The sequence below is a fragment of the Pinus tabuliformis genome, chromosome 4_2 (assembly GCF_031772625.1).
Source record: "Pinus tabuliformis cultivar Carrire ecotype Pingquan chromosome 4_2, CPIR1, whole genome shotgun sequence".
Taxonomy (NCBI): Eukaryota; Viridiplantae; Streptophyta; class Pinopsida; order Pinales; family Pinaceae; genus Pinus; species Pinus tabuliformis.
Genome location: NC_142304.1, coordinates 848,653,829 through 848,677,696, shown reverse-complemented (window position 1 = coordinate 848,677,696; position 23,868 = coordinate 848,653,829). Strand labels below are relative to the sequence as shown.

Below are 23,868 nucleotides of genomic sequence, written 5' to 3'. Positions count from 1 at the left end.
GAAAGGTCAGCTTGGGGCAGCCAAGCCAGTTGAGCAGGATGATTAGCACTGGTGGCAGGAGGCAAGAAAGGCAAAGGGAAAAAGCAAGCTTCCACAAGCAGTGGTGGGGGCAAAGGCAAAGGTAAAGGTAAACAGGGGAACACACAGAAGGACCATTCCAAGGTGAAGTGTTGGAATTGTCAAAAGATGGGACACTATGCAGTTGTGTGTCCGGAGAAGAAGAAGAAGAAGGGGAAGAACCAGGACGTGGCAGCTTCAGCAGAGATTGAGGACTTTGCAGGTCGTTTTGACCGGGAGTTTGCGTTCACTACGTGTGAGTCCTCTAGTGCAGGATCACCTGCCACACAGGTTCAGAGGGAGCATGCTTTTCCCTCGATTAGCGGAACATCTTCAGGTATCTGGTATGTGGACAGTGGGGCTTCACGTCACATGACCGGAGTCCGTGAGTACTTCTCAGAGCTTTCAGAGAGTGGCACTGATATAGAGGTAGTACTCGGTGATGACAGAGTTGTTAGAGCAGTCGAGGTGGGGACACTGACATTTGAGAGGGAGTCCAAACCTCCCTTGAAAGTGTCGAATGTTCTTTATGTGCCAGGGATGAGGAAGAACCTCATATCCGTCTCAACTTTGGAGGACAGAGGATATGAGGTACTGTTCAGGGGAGGACAGGTGTTGATGTATCCCAGGGGCACTCCAGCTGATTCAGCTAGAGTGATAGGTGTACTCCATGCAAAGGTGTACAAGTTTGCATTCAGCCCCTTTTGGCAATGAGTAGTAGTACCGACAGCAGAGCTAGCAGTTCTGAGCTGTGTGAGATTTGGCACCGCAGGATGGGACATATGTATCATGGAGCCTTGAGGACATTGCGGGAGATCACTACAGGTGTGCCAGATTTCAATACTAATCACTTTGATACTTGCAGAGGTTGTGCGATGGGCAAGTTTGCCAAATCCCCTTTTCCCAATAGTGACAGCAGAGCAACTGGGATACTTGATTTGATTCATTCCGATGTGAGCGGTCGGATGTCTCATGTTTCCTTGAGTGGATATGAGTACTATGTTTTATTCATTGATGATCACTCCAGGAGGCCCTGAATTTATTTCTTGAAGACCAAGAGTAAGGTCTTCAAGCGGTTTCAGGAGTTCAGAGCTCTTGTGGAGACACAGACAGGTCGAAAGATCAAGTCCCTGAGGTCGGACAATGGAGGAGAGTACACCCTTGGAGAGTTTGTTGACTATTGTGCGGAGGCAAGCATTAGGAGGGAGTTCACTGTTCCTTACAACCCCCAGCGGAACGGGTTTGTTAGGCCCCTATACTACTAGTGTAACCCCTTATTTTTATTAGTACAACCCACTTATTATATTGATGTACCCATGTAGTGCCCATATTGTTACTATTGTGCCCCATAGAAGCCCACTATTATTATTATTGTGCCCTTACATTATTATTGTTATGTCGGCTCTGATTATGTCATGACCCCTTAAACTCCTATATATAGAAAGGAGGTCTTTTCATTTGTATCATCAAAGAATTGTTCATTTATGTAATGTAAAGGAGGTTGCCCCCTCGAAGAGGCTGAATTCTAAGGCGTTGATCTATCTTTTCTATCTTCTCGAGCTGGTTTCATAACATTTGGTATCAGAGCTTTGGATTCTTGGGTTTCGCTGCTCCAAACAGGTCACCGTGGCATTTTCGATATAACTTTTTTTCTGCGACGTTTCAGAAGTTGCAAAAAAAATCCATTTGAGAAGAAATCACTCTGAACCTAGGGTCTGAATTTCAGAGCTTTTTGCGCTATATTTGCGGAGATATGATCTGAGGAAGTTGGTCTTTTTGCAGACTCCTGAATTACATTCCAAACAGGTGACCTGGGGAAAATCGTCATAACTCTCTCTAGGGATCGGATTGAAATTTCATAAGAAGGTACAAAAAGAGGACGGACTGCAGTTTCTTGTATGCATTTTTCAGATCCAAAGGTCAAAACAGTGGCACGTGGCACTTCATACAAGTTCGCTCTGCTGAAAAGGTCTATAATCAGGTCATCTTGGGAGATTGTGCATAACTCTTTCTTGGAGAATCCAATTTGGATCAGACTAGTGGCATTAGAAAGAGGACATAGAGGGCTACTACAGGTCGCAATTTCAGAACTTAAAGATCTGAAAGTACAGAGTTACAGTCGTTTCAAGATCGAGCTCCTAAAATCAAGAAAAAGCAAGATGAGGAAGTTTGATGGCAAGGATCCGGTAAATTGGATACTTCAGATGGAGCAATATTTTGATCTACATGGTGTACCACTGTTACAAAAGGTATGTATTGCATCTTCATATTTAGAACTGGATCAATTTTTATGGTATGAAGGGCTTTGTTCTCATAAACAACTTGTTACATGGTCAATTTTCACGGAGGAAATGATAGCACACCCACTTATTATATTGATGTACCCATGTAGTGCCCATATTGTTACTATTGTGCCCATAGAAGCCCACTATTGTTATTATTGTTCCCTTACATTATTATTGTTATGTCGGCTCTGATTATGTTATGACCCCTTAGACTCCTATATATAGAAAGGAGGTCTTTTCATTTGTATCATCCAAGAATTGTTCATTTATGTAATGTAAAGGAGGTTGCCCCCTCGAAGAGGCTGAATTCTAAGGCGTTGATCTATCTTTTCTATCTTTTCTTGAGCTGGTTTCATAACATTTGGTATCAGAGCTTTGGATTCTAGGGTTTCGCTGCTCCAAACAGGTCATCGTAGAATTTTCGCTATAATGACGTTTCAGAAGTTGCAAAAAAAAAACCCATTTGAGAAGAAATCGCGCTAAACCTTGGGTCCGAATTTCAGAGCTTTTCGTGCTATATTTACAAAGATATGATCTGAGGAAGTTGGTCTTTTTGTAGACTCCTGAATTACATTCCAAACAGGTGACCTGGGGATAATCGTCATAACTTTCTCTCTGAGCATCGAATTGAAATTTTGTAAGAAGGTACGGAAAGAGGATGGACTGTAGTTTCTTTTAGATATTTTTCAGAGCCAAAGGTCGAAAAATTGACATGTGGCACTTCATACAATTTCGCTCTTCTGGAAAGGTCTATAATCAGGTCATCTTGGGAGATTGTGCATAACTCTTTCTTGGAGAATCCAATTTGGATCAGACTGGTGGCATTGGAAAGAGGACACAGAGGGCTACTATAGGCAGCAATTTCAAAACTTAAATATCTGAAAGTACAGAGTTACATTCGTTTCAAGATCGAGGTCCTAAAATCAAGAAAAAGCAAGATGAGGAAGTTTGATGGCAAGGATCCGGTAAATTGGATACTTCAGATGGAGCAATATTTTGATCTACAAGGTGTACCACTGTTACAAAAGGTATGTATTGCATCTTCATATTTAGAACCGGATCAATTTTTATGGTATAAAGGGCTTTGTTCTCGTAAACAACTTGTTACGTGGTCAATTCTCACGGAGGAAATGATAGCACATTATGAGGATACAAAGAGCAACACCTTCTTTAGAGCAACACCACAACAATTGGAAAGAGTAAAAGGGCTTTGTGACATATTGGAAAGTAAAATTATGACAACAAGGAAGTCTACCCCTCACAACTATAAAGATGGAAGTGTTGTTTCTCCTAGCCTTCCACAACCTACAAGGGTTACACCACAACAATTGGAAAAAAAAAAGAGAAAAAGGGCTTTGTTACAATTGTGATAGCAAATGCACTAAAGGTCATAAGTGTGCTGAGAAGAAATTATTTTACATAGAGTATGAAGAGGAGGAAGAAAAGGATCAAGAAACATCAAAAGAAGAGGATATATGCCAGGACCCAACCCCAGAGAAAGAAGAAATGAATCAGACCATATCTTGTAAACTATTGGCAAGAATGACCACTCCTCAAACTCTCAAGATAGAAGGACATATCAAGAAGAAAAAGGTGCAAGAAGTGAAAGATCACATCAAGAAAGAAGAAATGAATCCAACCATATCTTGTAATTCATTGGTTGGAATTACCACTCCTCAAACTATCAAGATAGAAGGACATATCAAGAAGAAAAATGTTCAAGAGGTGAAAGATCACATCGAGCGTCAAGAAATGAATCTGACCATATCTTGTAAAGGATTGGAAGAAATTACCACTCCTCAAACTCTAAAGATAGAAGGACATATCAAGAAGAAAAAGGTTCAAGCAGTGAAAGATCACATCAAGCATCAACAACAAGTTCTCCAACTTTTAAAGGATAACGCCACTTCGGTGCAAAATCAAATGAAACAATAGGAAATGTTGGCAATACTACATGCACTTAAAAAATGGCGACCTTACCGAATGGGAAGACTCTTCAAGGATGAGGATGTGGAAGCATTGTTTTGTGCTATTTCTATTATCCAACTAGATTGGATAAATGAAGCAAGGGATGAATGGAAGAAGGACAAAGAAGTATGGCCACTTATTCAAAAGTTGCAAAATACCCCAATTCAATCAATATTACCAGAAATTGAAGAGGAAGGAAAAATCATTTTGGAACCTGGAGTAGTCACAGAAACAAGAACCCGACAGCTACGGAATCGATCAATTTCAGAGTATCTCATCAAGTGGAAGAACTTACCTGCTGAAGATTCCACATGGGAGGACAAGAATTTTATACAGAAGCATCAAGAACTACTCAAGCGTTGAGGACAACACTTTTTGAAGGAGAGGGGCATGTTAGGCCCCTATACTACTAGTGTAACCCCTTATTTTTATTAGTACAACCCACTTATTATATTGATCTACCCATGTAGTGCCCATATTGTTACTATTGTGCCCCATAGAATCCCACTATTATTATTATTGTGCCCTTACATTATTATTGTTATGTCGGCTCTGACTATGTTATGACCCCTTAGACTCCTATATATAGAAAGGAGGTCTTTTCATTTGTATCATCAAATAATTGTTCATTTATGTAATGTAAAGGAGGTTGCCCCCTCGAAGAGGCTGAATTCTAAGGCGTTGATCTATCTTTTCTATCTTATCGAGCTGGTTTCATAACAGGGTTGCAGAGAGGAAGAACAGATCCATCATAGGGGCTGCCAAAGCCATGTTACATGATCAGGGGTTGCCATTGTTCTTGTGGGCAGAGGCCTGCAACACAGCTATTTACTTGCAGAACAGGAGTCCGCATCGTGCCTTGGGGCACATGACTCCGGAGGAGGCTTTCTCTGGGAAGAAGCCTGATATTGGTCATCTTCATATCTTTGGATGCATTACATACTCCTATATACCCAAGGAGAAGAGGACCAAACTAGAGCCCACCGCAGAGAAGGGTATCTTTGTGGGCTACAGTGAGACCTCAAAGGCCTTTCGGATTTACATTCCTGCACAGAGGAGAGTTGTTGTCAGACGGGATGTGAAGTTCGAGGAAGACAGGGCCTTTAGGAGGTCACGGGAGTTAGAGTATCTGGATCAGCCAGACCCTCAGCAGCAGTTGAGTCAGTCGCAGGGATCCAGTGGGCAGGGATCAGGAGGATCAGGAGGTACATCTATGAGGATGTCAGGTCCGTCAGTGAGCAATGGCTCACCGAGCCAGAGGGGTGGTGCTCCGGGCAGCATGCAGAGCAGTTCACAGAGAAGTTCACTAGGGAGTCCACTGATGGACAGTTCACACGGTACCTCAGCTTCTACAGGTTCAGGTGCAGGCAGGAGGACAGCAGACAGACAGTCAGGAATTCAGGCTCCTGATGATGATGAGGAGGAGGAGTTTCATTCTCCGGTGGGAGAAGTGCGCTCCGGGAAGAGGAAGCCCAAGTGGCTTCAGGACACCTTAAGAGATGCCTCATTTGTTGTTGAGCCGAAGAGGCCGGTCAGAGAGAGTAGACCACCTGAAAGGTTTTGTAGCTATATGGCGATGGTTACCAGCATCCTTGACTCTAAGCCTTCTAGCTATGAGGAGGCAACTAGCCAGCAGGTCTGGAGAGAGGCCATGCAGGAGGAGTATTCTTCTATCATGAAGAATGATGTTTGGGAGGTGGTGCCGAGGCCTGAGGGCAAATCCGTGGTTACTTCCAGATGGCTTTACAAGGTAAAGCATGTTGCAGATGGCAGCATTGAGAAATTCAAAGCAAAGTTTGTGGCTAGAGGGTTCTCCCAGGTAGAGGGAGTTGATTATGAGGAGACCTTCGCTCCCGTGGCTCGATATACTTCGATCCACTCCATTATATCAATAGCAACAGAGATGGGTTGGAAGATCCACCAGATGGATGTGAAGACTGCATTTCTCAATGGCTTCATACAAGAGGAGGTGTACATTGAGCAGCCACAGGGCTTTGAGGTGCATGGGAAGGAGTCCCATGTGTGCAGACTGAAGAAGGCCCTTTATGGCCTGAAGCAAGCTCCCAGAGCTTGGTACTCCAGGATAGATAGATATTTGCAGGGGATGGGTTTCACAAAGAGTGAGGCAGATCCGAACCTTTACTTTATTGTGATTGGTGAGGAGCCTCTCATTCTGGTGCTGTATGTGGATGACTTGGTCATTACAGGTGCAGAGAGACTCATAGAGCACTGCAAGAGAGATCTTGCGACGGAGTTTGAGATCAAGGACATTGGCTTGATGCATTACTTTTTGGGCTTGGAGGTGTGGCAGGAGGAGGGGCATTTCTTCCTGGGGCAGGGGAAGTATATTGTGGACATCCTTAGCAGATTCCACATGGAGGATTGTAGACCCATGTCGACACCGATGATCACCAACTGGAAGAAGCTTCATGCTTCGGATTCCAAGTTGGTGGATCCCACATTGTACAGGCAGTTGATTGGTTCCTTGATGTATTTGGTCAACACTAGACCAGATATCTGTTTTGCAGTCAACACGATGATTCATTTTATGTGTGAGCCTAGGAAGGTTCACTGGGTGGCTGCAAAACACATTTTGCGGTACTTGCAAGGGACAGTGGATTATGGTCTGGACTACAGGCAGGTAGATGGAGTGAGATTGGCAGGATACACTGATTCTGATTGGGCAGGTTGTGCTTCTGATAGGAAGAGCACTTCAGGGTGCTGTTTTGGGTTGGGTTCAGCAGTAGTGTCATGGTTCAGCCGGAAGCAGCAGTCAGTAGCACTGAGTTCAGCAGAAGCAGAGTATATGGCAGCGAGTCTAGCTAGTTGTGAGGCTATCTGGCTTCGTAAGATGTTGTTTGGCTTATTTGGTCAGCCGTTGAGACCTTCAGTGATTTATTGTGATAATCAGAGTTGCATTAAACTCACGGAGAATCCAGTATTGCATGACAGGTCAAAGCATATCGGGATCAGATATCATTTCATCAGAGACTATGTTCAGAAGGGAGTTGTGAAGCTTGAGTATATTTCCACTAATGAGCAGGTTGCAGATATTCTTACCAAAGCCTTACCACGAGGAAAGCATGTCTACTTCAGAGACAAGATGGGTGTGGTGAGGAACACCTTCCTCGGTAAGAGGGAGTGTTGAAATTTGGTACCGGAGGACAAGTGGTTCCCTTAGGCTTTGATCTTTGGTCTAGGGAAAAGTGTCCAAAAGAATTTAATTTTTCTCCTAAAGTGACTTTATAATTTTATAAAGTTAAATCTAATTTAAAAGTGACTTTAAGTGATAAAGTTACTAAGTCTAATTATAAAGTGACTTTTATAAAGTCAATGAAAAATTAGAAAGGAAAAGTGACTTTGGAAATAAATGACTAAGTGGGTCTTTATTAAAGTGGAGTGAATTAAAAAAATAAAAACTGAGATTTAAATGAGCATTTAATCTCAGCCTTAGATCTCAATCTATTTCAGCCATTGGATTTAGGGATCACCCAAAAGTCACTTGGATCACCCAAAAGTCACTTGGGGTTAGATTAAAAGAGGAAGAGGAAAAGGTCATTCATTCTTTCATGAGCAAATTGAGAGAAGGAGAGCAAGAGAGCAAGGGAGATTTTTGGACAGTGAGCTGCGGAGTTTCAGCAGCGGAGTTTCAGCAGAGCGGAGTTTCAGCGCAGCGGAGTTTCAGCAAGTCTGTACAGCGGAGTTTCAGCAGGGCGGAGTTTCAGCAAGGCTGAGTTTCAGCAAGGCTGAGATAAGTTGTAAAAGTTTGCTTGTTGATTTTTGCTGAATATTTCTCTTACTGTAAAAAGGCATTTTCCAGAAATAAAGAAGAGCTCTCAAACTAGTTTTCCCCAAGAGTTGTAGGGGGTTTTTCCAGGGTCACATTGACCAAAAATCTCAGTGTTTAAATGTGTTTTAATGGCTGTTTATTACTGCTGATTTTTATTTCTGCAATTTCCAGCATTCTGTAAAATTTCCAGAATTTGTGTTTTCAGCAAATTTATTCTTTCCAGCTTGTTAAATGTATGGTTATGGGAAAGGGCATTTAACTATATGGGAGAAATAAGGAGAAACTGATAACCGGGGTGGGAAATGAAAAATTTCTACAGCACCCTCGTAAACTTCCGGGGTCATTTCTTTCGGGATGATGAGTCTGCCACAACAGTTCCACCTATACTCCTTTGCCACATGTCACTAGCTAACAAGTGTCACATCCTCATTGGTGCCACATGTCCCACTGACATCATGCTGATGTCATCATGCCATCATGGCTCCATGTCACCTCTATAAGCCAATAAAATCACGTCATGTGCCATCCTCCAATTTGTCCATGTTGTCAAGGGTATGGAGGAAGAGGGGTTGCGAGCCTGTGATTTTTGTCGAAGTTATTTATAAAACTTAAAGGGGTGAGATGGGAATTTGTGTGGCAACTAACAGGGATGTTGTCGTTTCCCTAGATCCATCTCCCTAGAGATTTCTTATGAGGCTCCCTTTGAATCTTCTCGAGACAAACCTCCGAGGTGATGTGATTGTAGGGTTCTCCTAGCTCTGAAACTCCACAAATCAACTTTGCTTTACCTACCACGTTGTTCGGCCATGTCCTTTATCACTGCTCTAGCTCACCTTGGGAGTCAAGACAGTCTTGCCGACATTTTTAACCTAGGCACCTTGGAGAATTCTTGGGGAAAGACTTCCGGAGTGACATGTCTAACATGGGCCCGCCTTGCCACCTTTATTCGCTAGCTCAACTTGGAACCATTTTCCCAGGCGTTTAGCCTTGCGCTCCTATGAAAATTTCCATGGTAAGATCATTGATGGTTTTCGAGGATCCTCCTTTTGTGGTTTCGTGGTAAAGGGGAGAGGGTGTCCACTTTTAACAAGGATCATCAATCACACAACTGACGGTTTGGGCAATCCATCCCATTGCGGACCCCCCATGTTGTTTAACCCTTGGGCGGGCATGGGCCCCGCTCTTTCTTCGATGAGTTAGAGATGACGTGTGGCACACGATCCACCCACAAACTTGCCCATAGTTTAACTGCCACTCCGCCAACTCCACCAACTTTGGATAACCTTGCCAAACTTAGTGCCAACTAACCCCTTACCACCAATTTAGCTCTACAACTTTGGCTTTCAGTCAGCTACCTTTGACTGACCAAATCTTTCAATCCAAGAGGCCTTTTGCAAACTTCAATATACTGTTGGAAAGCTCTTTTCAAGCACTATCCAATTGAGCAATTTCCAATAGCTATTGAGATGATCTTCTAAAATGAAAATGGCTCCAAAGTCTCTACTCTTTGATCAAGCTGTTGGCATCCATCTTTACCTTTGCCATCAATGACAACTTATGTCTAACAAATCCTTTTCTAGCGACTCCATTGGAAGAAGGAAGCCCTTGTTCTTCATTGAACTACAAAATTTGATGTTGTAGTGTGGAGCAAGCATCTCTCAAGGCATTTTGAATTCACCCTGGTGACTCCTCATTTGTTTGGTATGAAAGACTCGAGGCAATGGCTCCTTGGGATTTGCATGAGATGTAACCTGCTTTGGATTTCAAGGATATTCCTAAATATCCAAATCAATGGGATATAAATTCTATGATGAATGTCCCAAAATTTGGTGGTGATCCTTCCTTAGTTGTGAATCATGTTTCCATTTTTTTCAAGTATACCTCAAAGATCAACATGGTTCATACAGGCGCTCATGATATTCTTCATCAATTACTTTGGGGATAATCAAAGAGATTGGCATAAACAATATAGACCAAAGAGAATCCCTTCCATTGGGGTATTCATTGAATAATTTCTTAAGTATTGGGGACCAATGTGTCATATTCAAGATGTCATCCAGGACTTGATTGTTGCTATCCAAGAAGGCGGCCTCCTTAGCCATGGTGGAGAAGTTGAAGAATACCATTTCCATCCAAAGGAAAGCATCACCCTTGATCATCTTGATCATCCTCTTGATGTAGGAAATCAAGGTAGTGATGAGGGAGATTACCCTGAGAAAGAGTCCTCCCTTGATCATCTAGAAGAGCACATTAAAAGTGGTCTTAAAGATGGCTTGAAGGATTGTATGCCTTAAGTTTCTCTTCAGCAAAAGCTCCTAAGCTTGATTGTAGATTACTCCATATTTAGGCTGCAAGAAAGGATCCAATGGCGCATATTGGATACCTCTTCTCCCTCCTCATCGTTGACTCTTTTTCAAGATGCATGGTTATCTTATTTTCCCACCTCCCGCCCTTGTGATTCAATATGCCATTCTTGCAAAGTGATTGTGATGTTTTCTTGTGACTCATAAGGGAAAGAGATGTTATATTGATCTAATGATATGTTGGTTACGTTTATTATATGACTATACTTAGGTCATTATATTGTATGCTAGCATTGCATAGTAATGTAGGTGCATTGCATATTGTGTGAGCATTCTAATATCATTCATATCATGTTTCATGCTAGAGTAGGTGCATTTAGAATAGGTTTTATTTTCTGTATGGATTTATACTTCTATATAAACCATGGGAAAATAACCTATGCCCAGTGCACATGCTCCCAAACAAGTTGATTGCAATGTGTAAGTTACAGGTCTGCGAGCCCAAGGATTGTTGGAGTTCTCATGAACTCCCTGTTCGAGTACAAGGATCATGTGCTCTACAATGAGCTCATGTCCCAGTTGGAGTCAGATGTTACCCACCAAAATGCGTAACCCCATAGGAGAAATTTTCTCCCACCCTTCTCATCTAGCAAGCTAGCTAGCAACCCTTGACAACCACCACTAGTTGATGATGGCATGCCATTATATCTATGCCACCTGCATATGAATGAAGGTGGGCTTCTAATCAAAAGGTATCTAATTCATTTTTCAATTAGGTGCTTATGCTTGTTTGTATTCGGGCATTTGACATGGATTCTAGGGTAACCTGGAAAAATGGAGGGTTTTGGTTGTGATCTTGTTCCCTCACCTTAAATGGGGGCTAATCTTCAATCCTAATCTAGTGGGACCTCCCCTAATGGCCCAATGGGTATAGGAGGGGCAATGCTTCAGAAGCCCTAATTGAGATAGCGTAGTCTTATCTATCCCTATTCCATACTTACCACTTTCCATTACAAGCCCTTATCTCACATCCATTCTTCAGGTTCAACTGACCATTGGTTCTCTGCGATTTGGCACCCATACATCCTCATTCCTGGGTAGGGCCTGGAACTTAGACATGGGAGGTTGATGCAGCTAAAAGAAAAAGAAAGAGCATATAATGGCCACAAGAAAAACAAAAGAAAGAATATCAAAATGCAAAATATGGTCAGGAGATACACATTAACACATGTAAAAAGCTTAGCATGAGCTCTACCTCGCTCCTTATGGCCATCACTCGATTCCTGAGCACATGTTTCTCTTTCACATCATAAAGGAACCTTTGCATGTCCCAACCCCGATGGGCAATGAGCTTCCTCATCAGTAAGGGGTAATACAATTGCTATACATCATACAAAGCAAGCTCTAACCCTTTGAGCTACAAGCAGTAATACTCTTAAAATTGGAAACTAGGGCCAAATTCCACTATTGGTTAACTCATTTGTTGGAGATGATAATTTCATTAAATTCCTCTTTCCGAGAGGACCAAAATCGACCTAAAGATCATCAAATTTGGACAAGCAGAAGTGTGTTTTTGAATTTTTGTCCTCACATGTGCAAATTGTCAAGGTCGGCCACATCATCATAAAGCCCAATGGTCGTGACACTTGACCCCCATCAATCTGTGAAAATTTCTAAATCTACACATCAGAAATCCTACTACAATCACTGGTTTATCATCTCCTACTTGTTATTACATTCAACTAGTTATTTAATTTATAAACAGTGACGAAAAACACTACTGCAGACTACACTGACATACAAATCATAAAATAAAACAAATATGAGACAAACACACAAGGGACACCGTTATTTTTGGACAACACGTCCCCGAAAAAACCCAATCCGGGAAAATAGGTGCAGCAGATAGAGGGTTTTTATTATTAAGCAAGCAGAACCTGAGTACAAGAAGTTGCCTCTCACACCGGCTAACCTTTCAAAGAAATCTCGGCAGCAAGAAATACATACAAGGGTTTACCTCATTCTCCAAGTCACAATTGATCCACTGAGTGGCCTAACTCCGGAAAACACTACGAAATCCCAACGCGGTCCCTGCTTGGGTCAGCATCTTGCCTCTAGGAGACTATGTCACCCCTTCTGCTAGATCGATTTGCTGGTGGAAGATTGTTGCTCAACCCTCCAAGCTCAGAACCTCGCTTCTCCAGCAGAATCTCAAACTTCTGATGAATATCATGCACTGCCACTACAAGAGAACCTCTTGGCCTACATGAGCCCCTTCCTGGGCTGCATAGGCCTCTGCACTGCCTCTCTGTTGCTACTGCTGCCTCTCTACCTGGTACTCTTTGGCTCGGAACTCCTTTCCAATCCAAATCTCTACTTTTGCCCCTCTCACTCCAGCTCAGATAACTAGTTCGATTTTCTTAACAAACCACGCCCCAAAAAAATCGAACTGATTTGATCAACTTGGTGTGTCTCCAATTGACCCTCAAGCCTCCTCTTATACTTTTCCTGTTGATGAATCAACGACCGAGATTAAGTCCCTAATCAACGGCTAAGATTAAAACAGACTTGATCCTCGTCTCTTAGAAGCTTCTCACCCATATTTTTATTAATACCCATTAATATTTTTATTTTCCTAAGTTTAGACTTAGGAACTCCATTAAAAATATTAATTATTTTAATAACTCACAATCTGAGTGGAATTTCTCCAAAAGATTTCTGGGTCTTGGAGATCTCATGTATTCTAGCCCCTCCACAAAATTTCGGAGCCAGAGCACATCCGATGCTACCAAAATAAACACAATATGTATATATAGAGGTGCCTACAACCTCATTACACACATCAAAAAATGGCTCAAAAGGTATGTCTGAGGTAGCCGAATTCAGATGGAGGACAGAGGAGTGTTTTATTTTGGGTTTTCTCTTTTGTCATGAGGCCAAGAGTCTTATTAGAGACATCTGTAAGACTTAAAGGGTAATTATGAGCATTGTTGAAGTTTGTTTTGTCTCGTTCAGGAGGTCGAGTAGGAGCTGAAGGCAGCTACGATGATTTAGGGCTGCCGCAGGCCTATATCTAGTGTTATATGAAGGTCGGGCTTCATACCCTAGTAGAAGGAGGGTCGCAGGTCTACTTTAGGTTTGCTATTAGCTCATACTAACAGTATTATATTGCAAACCTTGTTTGAAGACTGACCGCAGCTAATAAAGGTGTTTTGATCAAGTGGAAGAGAGCTAGAGTTTTGGTGCTTTACCCTAACTAGGTCACCTAACCCTACAACCAAGAAGCAAACCCAGATCTAAGGAAACTGTCGAGGAAGGAGAGTTGCAATTGTTGGGAGACCACGAGAGTTGTTTGGAAGAATTTGACAGTGGCTATTAGGAGCCCTTACTAGGAAATAAGCTACATCAGTTGAAGTTGTAGACTTTACAAGGTAGTTTTGGACAGTGATTCATCAATTCAATCTTGACTTATATTATTGTACTTGCTCTCTCTCTCTAAACATTTGATATTATAATAAGAAGAATTGATCAAGGGTTTTCCCCATCTAGGGTTTTTTCCCTAGCTTGAGCCATATTCGTGTGTCATCTTGTCTTGGCTTGTCTTCTATATTTATTGTTGATGTTCTTTCTTTAGTTACTTTATGATTCATGTGATTGCTAATGGATTGATAAATGGGCTAATATGGAATATTAAAGTAACTGTCCTAAGCAATGAACATGTTAACCAATAGTTAACAAATACAAAGAGAAATCAAGAAAAAGTAAAAGGCCAACAAGAGGGGTGGAAAATCAAAGGCCGAGTTGGTAACTCATGCATCCACGATTTCTCCCTCCTCGCATCTAAACACAAGATCAATATCCTCCTTTGAACATGGCACTTGGCCATGAAGTTTTCTCCCCTCCATTCCATCATTGCTATTCACTAACACCTATCAATTGAAGGGTGGACCAAGGAAATTTTACTGCCCCTTACGGGCTAGAAGCACCTAATAGTGTTGTCCATTAGCCACTACTGCCTAGGGACGAAACACCATTGCGAGTTCAAGGCTTCAATTTTGGAAGGGAATCCTTATTTGAATTGTTAAATAACCCTTTTCTTTCAAGCTTAGTTCACTTAGATGCAAGAATGATTATCATACCTGATGATTGGTTGCTTGCACTAGACTTTATGTTGTGATTGTTAGGTGGTTCAGTAACCCAAGTCTTGGGCACCTTACCCACATGTACCTGAGGCATTTAAGGAGCAGATTGGCACCCACAGGGGAAGCGTTGAGAGCCTTGGGTCCCTGAGTAGTAGCAACACATTATTTGCACCCTGTACACCTCCTCCACCCAAGATGTTCTGCCGCTTTGCACATTATCTGATGATTCTTCAAGATGATACACTTGGACCAGCATGCCCATGGTCAACCTTAGCACTCTTAGAGATATGGCACCTGATCCAGAGCTTAGATGAGGACAGTCTCACCTTCTAAGACATGGGAGGGCTAGTAGCACTTGGAAAGCCCTCAATGTTGGAGGAGAGATGGGCGCTTAGACCTATTGGAGACCCAACCTTTTGTGCCCCAAGATGAATTTTGTTGACCACAGAGGGGTTTTGATAAAGATTAGAGGGCCAACCCTCTCATCATGATTTTTAGAGTTTTCTACAACTTTCATGGCACCCTTCAGCCCCAATGTGTGCCACATAAAGCTCAATGCATGGATGATGTTAGCATTTCAACTTACATGTGTGGGCATTTCACTTGGTTTTATGCTTTGGCTAGGGGGTGGGCTTGTAACTCGATTCATCATTGTAATTTTACGTGAAATTTAGGGGATTTTAGGCTAATTAGACATTGTTCCTCCTCATATAAATGAAGGAAAGGATCATTTTGTTTAGCATCATCACTTGGCGAACTCAGCCTCCTTTGGATATTTCGGCCTCTTGTTCTAATGGGAAAGATGTGATCTATGGAGCAAAATTTGTCTTGAGCATTTGTTATTCTCTTTGGAGAAGTCACTTCGGATCAATAATTGGACCATTTCATGAATATTATCTTGTGAGTACCATGTTTATTGCAAATTTCTGATTTCATGTCTAATGTATGGAATGAATTGATGATCTAGGCTAAATTTTGTGCCCTTGTTTTGTTGAATATCATTTGAATGGAAGCTAGGTCATATTATTACATGCATTACTCATATTAGGATATGTGAATGGCAATCCCCTTGGTGATCTCATGTCAGCTCCCCCAAGTAAATTTTTGATTCATCACAAACGTGATAGTTAGGGTTTTGATGCAAGGGCATCAAAAGATCCTTCCTCCCTTGCAAAATCAAATCAATTTTAAGAGCCAATAGACTCCATTGACCCTAGGACTAGGCACTGACCTTCCTTGTTGATGATCAAATCAACCTTTTATCCATCTTTCTTTCTCTTGCCTTAATTCGGCCCCTTTAAAGCCAAGCGACCAAGCTAGGGCTTTGTGCAAATTCCTAAGGAGCTGAGATTTTCAGTGTTGGAGAGTGTAAACATCAAGAGGATAGAGGTTGCCACAAAAGCACTCCTTTTGGTGGGCTCACTCCAATTTTGCCCATAATTTCTCGACCTAGTTGTTTACCCTAGGGTGAAAACCCTAGTTTGGTTTTAGCTTTAACTTAGGGGCTTCTTGAGGGTTTCATGTGCCTTGAACTTGTTAGAATACATTGTGGGAACCCTTTCTCTACAAGTTGACCTTCAGCTACCCCAACTATCAACCTATTAAACAAGCCTTACCTTGTGTTGTTCATCCAAGGTCTTTCCAAACAGCAAATTGCCTCCCCTTGAAGCCTTGTGCCTAAATTGTCTTTCTCTTAGAAAGCCTTGGTGTCACCTTATACCTCAAACCCTAGAAAATATATTAGGTGAATTATACATATACCATGACTTCTCCCATTGGTGAAAATCCATAAAGAGCAGGGGGTTTTGGCTGTGGTGACAGTGGGCCATCACCCCATTGTTGTCACTTAGTGTAGTGTCTTTCCTTGTAGGGTACCCCTGTCCAAGGCCTACTAGGTTTTGCGGAAACACTTCCCATTTGAATGGAACAAAGAATGCCAATAACATATAATAACATATTTTCTAGCAAATTCTTCTTCTTGAGTGCAGTGTAAGGAACGGGTGCCCCCCATACAATCTATCTGCTTGACATGAATCACTCTGACTTGTAGGATTGTCGACCAAATATTGATGTTCAGCTCTCCCAGATATTTTCTATTGGAAAATTTATAATTGATCAAGATATAAAGTTAAACATTTCGATTATTGATGTTCCAATTTTCCTTAAATACAAATTACATAGACAATATTTGTCCCATTGTAACAGTAAAAAGCTATATAACAGATATGGCATCTATCTTTCTTCATGCTGGATTAGTCATGCCATTTCTCAACACTAAGGCAGTAAATGCAATAGAACTTGTGATGAATCTTACAAAGGGATGATAAACCATTGTCTTGACAACAACAGATACAAAACATCTTGAATAAAGATGGAAATGAAAATAAAGAGTACAGAGTTAGCCATACCATGTCTTGGCAAAAGCAGGAAAGTTCTTAAAGCAACAAATGGTCAATGCAATAAAAATGTATGATGTTCCTGAGTTCACATAAGTCAGTCCAAACACAAAGACCCATCTTTTTAGTAAATTAACATCATTTTTGACATATGGAAAATCTTAATAAAGAAAGCCACCTTATATTTGACAGAAACTGCAAAGGTTGCCAGTGTTCTGTTTCCTTCTCGCATCTCCAGAATATCTCTTGCAAGCTGCCGTGCTGTGCCTTCTACATAAGGACTGCTGACACACTCGAATTCATTGCATAACTCACTAAAATCCATTTTATCAACAAGTTTGTCAGCCTCGGATCTCTCCTTTGCAGCCATAGGAGAACCCTCACTTCCTTCAGTATCATTCCGAACTGCCATTCCCAAATAACATATTTGTTAAGCTGTAGTCATTGCCCAAAACAGAAAATGAACCAAAATTATACAGAAATTGAAAACATTCGTAAAGAATAGAAAAGTTCATTTTATAGTATTTCTTTGTCTTTTCCCTAGGCATCCTCACTTGGACTTCTCACAGCTGAGAGAAAAACATGGAAAATGTCCTTACTAAGCTTCTACATGTAGCAAACATATAAGTACCTATAAAGTGAATAATTTTCCTTCAACTCATTTTCCAATAGTGATTTAAAAATAAAACAGTCATGAATTGTAAAGAATCAAGAGAAGCCTTGTCTGAATGTTAAATTATTATACAAAGAAATGTGTGCACAAAGAGTACTCACCATCTGTCCATGGGCAATATAGTATTGATAATAAACAAGAAAGAGAATGTTATATCTGTTACCACCTAAACTCATACATCTTAAGGTGAAAGACTTACAGCTCATGTAATGCCCTTGGGGAACATGGAGAGGTTGTCCAATGTCACCACAACACCCTCCCACTCTTTAGGTTAGCTCTCCTAAGACACTAAGCAAACTATATGATGGACACAAGTAACAAAAGAGAGAGCTTAGATATACAAATCTGAATTCTGATTTTTGGAATTTTCAGATTTATGGACAGTGTCACCCATCATTTTGCATGAGTCTTATACTAGTGATTTTTTTCCACTACATGTGATTTGATCACAAAGGCAAGTTTACAAATCGATGGAGCTTAGGATAGCATATGGGAGTGAGTTCACTTGATGATTTTTGATGCCCTAGTTGATAATTATGAGATGATGTAGTCATGGGTGTCTTGATGGTGTTTTGCTTGGTATACTTGTTTATCATAAAGAAAACATTGCACTTTGTCATGTGATGTTTTAGCCTTCAAAGTTCATATTTGCAAGATGATTGAATATGAAGATATATGACTCCCTTAATGGAATTCCCTAGCACTTTGGGGCTAAGTTGACATCATATTGCATTCTGCAATCAACCGGCCTCATGAAGGCATAAAGAATTTGACACTTTCCCCTTTGTCTTCACTTATGTGCACATTCTTTTTGGGGTGATTTGACATGGTCTAGTATCATTGGAGCCTTGGTATAAGAACACCCGAGCACTTTGGCGTTCATCTCATTTATGGATTACATCTTGCTTAGCTGATCACTTGATTATGTAGAGCACCCTCATTCTTTGGCTCATGTGTGGAGGAACATACACACTTGTCATACTATTACTGCTTCAATGATGAGATCATACCCATCCTTTAATCACTTGGATGACTTGGCATATGGATTAATGGTGATAAATGGCTTGCTTCAACTGAGAACTCTCTCTATAGATCTAACACATTACACATTATTCCATAGTAGCTTGATCCCTTGCTTTATGGAGCTAGCACTCGGTACATTATGGAGGATTGTTACATCTTGTATCATGAACTTGAGTGATCTTTTGCATGCTTTTCTATGCTTTATTGTTGAACACTCCACCTTATGAGGTGAGCTTCCATACTTTCTCATGCATTATTCTTCACACGTGCCATTTTTGGAGGAGGATCTTGCACACATTGAGATATACTCTCACATTGTTGGTTGCTTATGGGGCCATGTTGGTTGAGATTTTGATACCCTTTGCATGTGATTTATGATAAAGCAACTCATTCCTTTATGGATCTATGAGTTGGAAAATGTGGTTACACCTTGGAGATTGAACTCATGCATTATTGTTGAGGTTGTCCACTCTTGGGAGGTTGTAGATTACATACTCATGCACTATTGATGAAGTGCTCCAGCTCTTGAGCCCCTTTTTCACACCTTATTGATGGGATGTTTCTCTTGGATATGTCACATTTGTTATCCTCGAATCGTTGGCATGGTTCATGCCCTATTTTAAGGAGACATCCACCTTGAGGTGGTTGCCCGCACTCATGTCAATGCTTGTTGGTTAGCGGAGGTCCCGCGTAATAGTTTTGGGGCTTAAAGCCTATAAGTTACGATAATAATATTGTAAATCTCCAAAATATGCGGAGCACGAAATGTAATAAGTCGAGTCAAAGGGTTGTCCGCCCAAGAAATAGTATAGAATAATAGGAAGTAAGTTGGCCTGCCCATGGTCCGCAGACCATGGGAATGTATAAATAGAGCGAGGCTCTAAGGGTAGAAGGTGGTTCTGGTTTTTGATGGATCTTGATGCTATGGGTTTGTGAAGACAGTATTTTCTGCGTCTGTAAGTTCGAGTCAAGGGAGTTGGTAGAGAGATAGAGTCTCTGCAGCTGTGTGCACAGAGGCCCGGTAGAGTCCGCAACTGTGTGCGCGGACCCCTGCAACTGAGTGTGCATGGCGGATCTAGTTGTACTAAAGAGAAGATCAATAAAGATAAGAATTTCTGAATCAGTGTGGTGGTTCCTTGCGGATCTGTCTGTTGTTTATGTTCTAAATTTATGCATGATCTATATATGGGTTTAGATAAATCTTTATAATTGCGCGCACTGGTTATCTGTATTAAATGTTTTCTTAAAGACCGTAAGAAGTAGATATGATCTGTAACAAACTCAGTAATAATTAATATTAAGGATTTATCTTGTTTCGGATCTACGCGGGAGCAGAGTAGCGCGAAGCTACAGAATGGTTCGCAAACCCTCCAGACCACATCAAGACATCCCAAGGGTGCGGAAACCTGGTTCCAGCACCCTCCCCTGCTACCTCGGGTGAGACCTTAGTCCGCGCTCCGTGGCCTATTGCCGAAAGGGCTGGTAGCTGCGGGATTTATTTGGCTAATAGCTCTTCCGAACCTGGGTCAAGGCCTAATAAGCCAACAAATGGTTCTGTTGCCGGGAACGGGATCTGCCTAAGGGATGTTTGATGTCGGGACATTGGAATCCTACGAAGAAAGAGTCTGAGGATTGATTCAATCAGGAGCAGTACGAGTTCATAGAAGGTCCTAGTGCATCGACGCGCAAACTAGAAGTTAAACATGACAAGCGCAATCCAGTTGCTGGTATTCAAAGGAGCAAGAAGCAAAGATCCAGAACAATTTTGGTTCGTGGTGACGGCAGTATGGGAAGCGCACGGAGTTACGGACGACAACATCAAAAAGGCTACCCTAGTTAGCATGTTGTAGGACTGCGCACTGACGTGGTATATAAAGTACTCAAGTGATCACCTGAATGCAGGAACAACGGAGATTTGGGCTTAATTGAAAAAAGAATTTAGCTGGCCAAAATCAGAAATGTAGTCGATCATAGGGTTCAAGGAGATCGTGATGATGCCTGGTGAAACTCTGTGGGATCTAGATCAGAGATTGAAAAGTACAATCTGCGAGGCAAACATGACGTTGTTAGATGCGCAGCACTGCGCGTGGTTTGTGGCGTCATTGACACCACATCTAAGGACGACATTGTCACAGCAAAAGATCTCAACCTAGGCTGAAGCATTAGAGACAACGATGAGATTGCATGAAACTCCAATACAGGATCCAAGGTTGGGAGTTCAGCAAATCCACGTGCAAATACAAAACCTATGTTTAGAAATGCAGAGTTTAAAAAAGGAAAAGGCGCCCCGGCCAGAGGTCTGGGAGGAAGTGTGGTGTATAAAGTGTAGAAGCCAGGGTCACGATAAGGATCACTGTCCGGTCTTTGCAAACTATGTGGCAGCGGGGGGACCAATGCCATTGTGACCAGAGGCACAAGCAGGGCCAAGTGCGGCACCCTTGCTCTGGTGCACAATCTATCAGGTGGGAGGAAAGCACAACACGGACAACTGTCATCTACTACCAAAATTTAACCAGACCCCCCAACAGCTATTTTGCAACTTTTGCAGATCGGTGGGCCACGAGGAGCGAGACTGCCGTAGTTATCAATTATTAATGGACCGGTCACCTGCCTACAGAATGCAGACTGAAGCGCGAGGTCAGGATCCAGCTGCGGCGATAGCGCGCGGTGGGTTCCAGGGACATGGACAAGGACAGGGAGGAATGGGGCCAGGAAGGGGTCGTGGGCAGCTAATCTGTTACAACTGCGGAGGACCAGGACACTACGCGCGGGACTGTACCAACCCGACTAGAATATCGTGCCTTTACTGCGAGCAGTTCGATCATGAAATGATAGATTGCCCCACATTGATAGCACAGATACGGGAGAAGAGGGCAGCGCAACCTACGACGATGCAGAATGTCCAAATGATGAGGGTTGAACCGTGCGAGGAAGACCCCAACATAAACATGGTGCTCAGAAGTGGTGCAGCTACAGGGGAGGATAAGAGGAAAGTAACCAAGGACGATGCCGAGGTTCGCAAGGAGACAGATCTGGAAGCTAGGAAGAGCTTTGTGGAAGTCTCTACCCCAGGTAGTAAGGATCAACCCGAGCTGGAGAGGGATCCCTCAATGCTAACTACCTTTTTAGAGACATGCATGAAATTGCTTCGCGACAATAGGGCGGTTAAAGGATTACAAGAATTGATAACTAGGTGCGCAGGGTCGGGGGAACCTTGCATGGTCCGAAAATTGGGAAAACAGGCGTCGCGGACTGGGCGGGAAATGCGATTAACGGCACAGATTGGCGACTATGAGATGGATCAAATCATTCTGGACTTGGGCTCAGATGCAAATGTACTACCTAAACAGACTTGGGAACGCATGGGCAAGCCCACACTACAATGGTCTCCTATTCAATTGCGGATGGCGAATCAATAGAAGATCCTGCCCATGGGAAGACTGCAAGGAATTACAGTAGATATAGAAGGCGTGAGCACCCGAACGAACTTTGAGGTAATAGAAATTGTGGATGAAAGTAGCCCTTATCCTGCGTTGTTAGGGATAGACTAGGCCACCGATATGAATGGGGTTATTAATTTAAAGAAGCGGAAAATGATCTTTGAGAAGAAGTCACTCCGTGTAGTCATTCCACTAGACCCGGCTGAAGGACCGCGTTACACTGAACCTATGCGCAACGAAGGAAGTGATGATGACTTAGATTGTATCTACAAACTTACCGCACGAAATCAAGATTGGGTCAATCTGATCGCAAAAGGAAGAATATCGTGGGGGCATGCAGAGTCCTGTGCCAAAGATTCATACAAAGAAGACGAGCGGTGGCATAATCGGTTGAACAGGGTAACCACGTTAAATTGCAATATGATGACTAAGTCGTTGTATTGCGTCAAAGCTCAGGATCGCGAACTACCGATGTATGATGGGCTCACAGCAGTAGATGAATTCCTGACCAAATTTGAAAGCATGGTTCCAAAGCACCAACGGTTTGATGCGTTGCGATGGGCATTGCGCGCGACGCCTGCGCGTTGGTGGGGCACACATGAAGGAACTTTCGACGATTGGCGCAGCTGCAGGCGCATGATGCAGATAAGATTTGGGAACCCAGAACTATGAATAACTGAGAAATATGATGGACGTGATGACCCGCGCATGCACCTTACCAGATGGGTCCAAGCCTATGGAGAAGAGCCTCAACCGGAGTGGGTACACTTATTTTATCATACCCTAGATGTCATTCCAAGGAACTGGTATACTGAAACAAAGCTCCAACATGGTATAGGCGAATGGGATATCTTGCGCGAAGGGTTTTTGTTAACGTTCCTCTTTGAAGATCAATGGATGGATACTGTGGACGACGCGTTGCAGCTGGTGAAGGCCACTATTTTCAAAATACCACTGGAACCAGAAGAAATCGTGCAGCCAGACTAGTCAAGACAGTTGAGCCAGGCCCTGGAATGTTACAATGTGCAGGTAGAAGATGATGAGGATGACCCTAGAAATATCAATATTCCGGAAATAGAGGGGAGTCACGAGGTTCGCGAACCAGAAATCAAGGATCCAAACATCACCACGCCGTTGAAAACGAAACAAATAAACATCGAAACAGAGGAAGAGCCGAAGTATGCAACGCTTGGGGACTATTGGGACGATGCCACGGTGGAAAAGGTCGTTGAATTGCTTCGAGAGTATCAAGACTTATTCCTGACTAAAATCACGAAGTTTAAAGGGATCATCAGTGACCTGGGCGTGATGAAGATAACCCTGAAGCCGGATGCGAAGCCAGTTAAGCAGCGGCCGTACCGGTTGAATCCAAAATACAAAGCGAAGATCTGCGAAGAGTTGGACAAGATGCTTGCAGCAGGAATAATTGAACAAGTGGAGGATTTCGACTGGGTAAGTCCTATGGTGGTGCAAGAGAAAAAACAGAAAGGTGAAATTCGCATCTGCATGGATCTCCCGAAACTCAATGATGCATGCATTAACGATCCCTTTCCGACGCCATTTACAGACGAGGTACTGGAAAATGTAGGAGGACAAGAAGCCTACTCCTTTACGGACGGCTTCTCGGGGTGCCACCAGATCAAGATTACGCCAGAGGATAGGAGTAAAACAACGTTCGTTACTGAATGGGGATGCTTTCAATATACGGTTATGCCCTTTGGACGAAAGAATGTGCCGACAATATTTTCACGCGTTGTGGTAGCGGCATTCAAGGAGTTTATACACAAGTTC

The 23,868-nt window shown here is 42.4% G+C and overlaps 1 protein-coding gene across 2 annotated transcripts in view; it reads right to left on the bottom strand.

Annotated features, from left to right (window-relative positions):
* Positions 1 to 23,868, bottom strand: part of LOC149172334 (uncharacterized) — a 337,018-nt gene that overhangs the window by 185,994 nt on the left and 127,156 nt on the right. For both annotated transcript variants that reach the window (XM_089427694.1, XM_089427693.1), the window contains exon 2: positions 17,120 to 17,346. In XM_089427694.1, the coding sequence (XP_089283820.1) occupies positions 17,120 to 17,346 (227 nt within the window). The remainder of the gene's footprint in view (positions 1 to 17,119; positions 17,347 to 23,868) is intronic.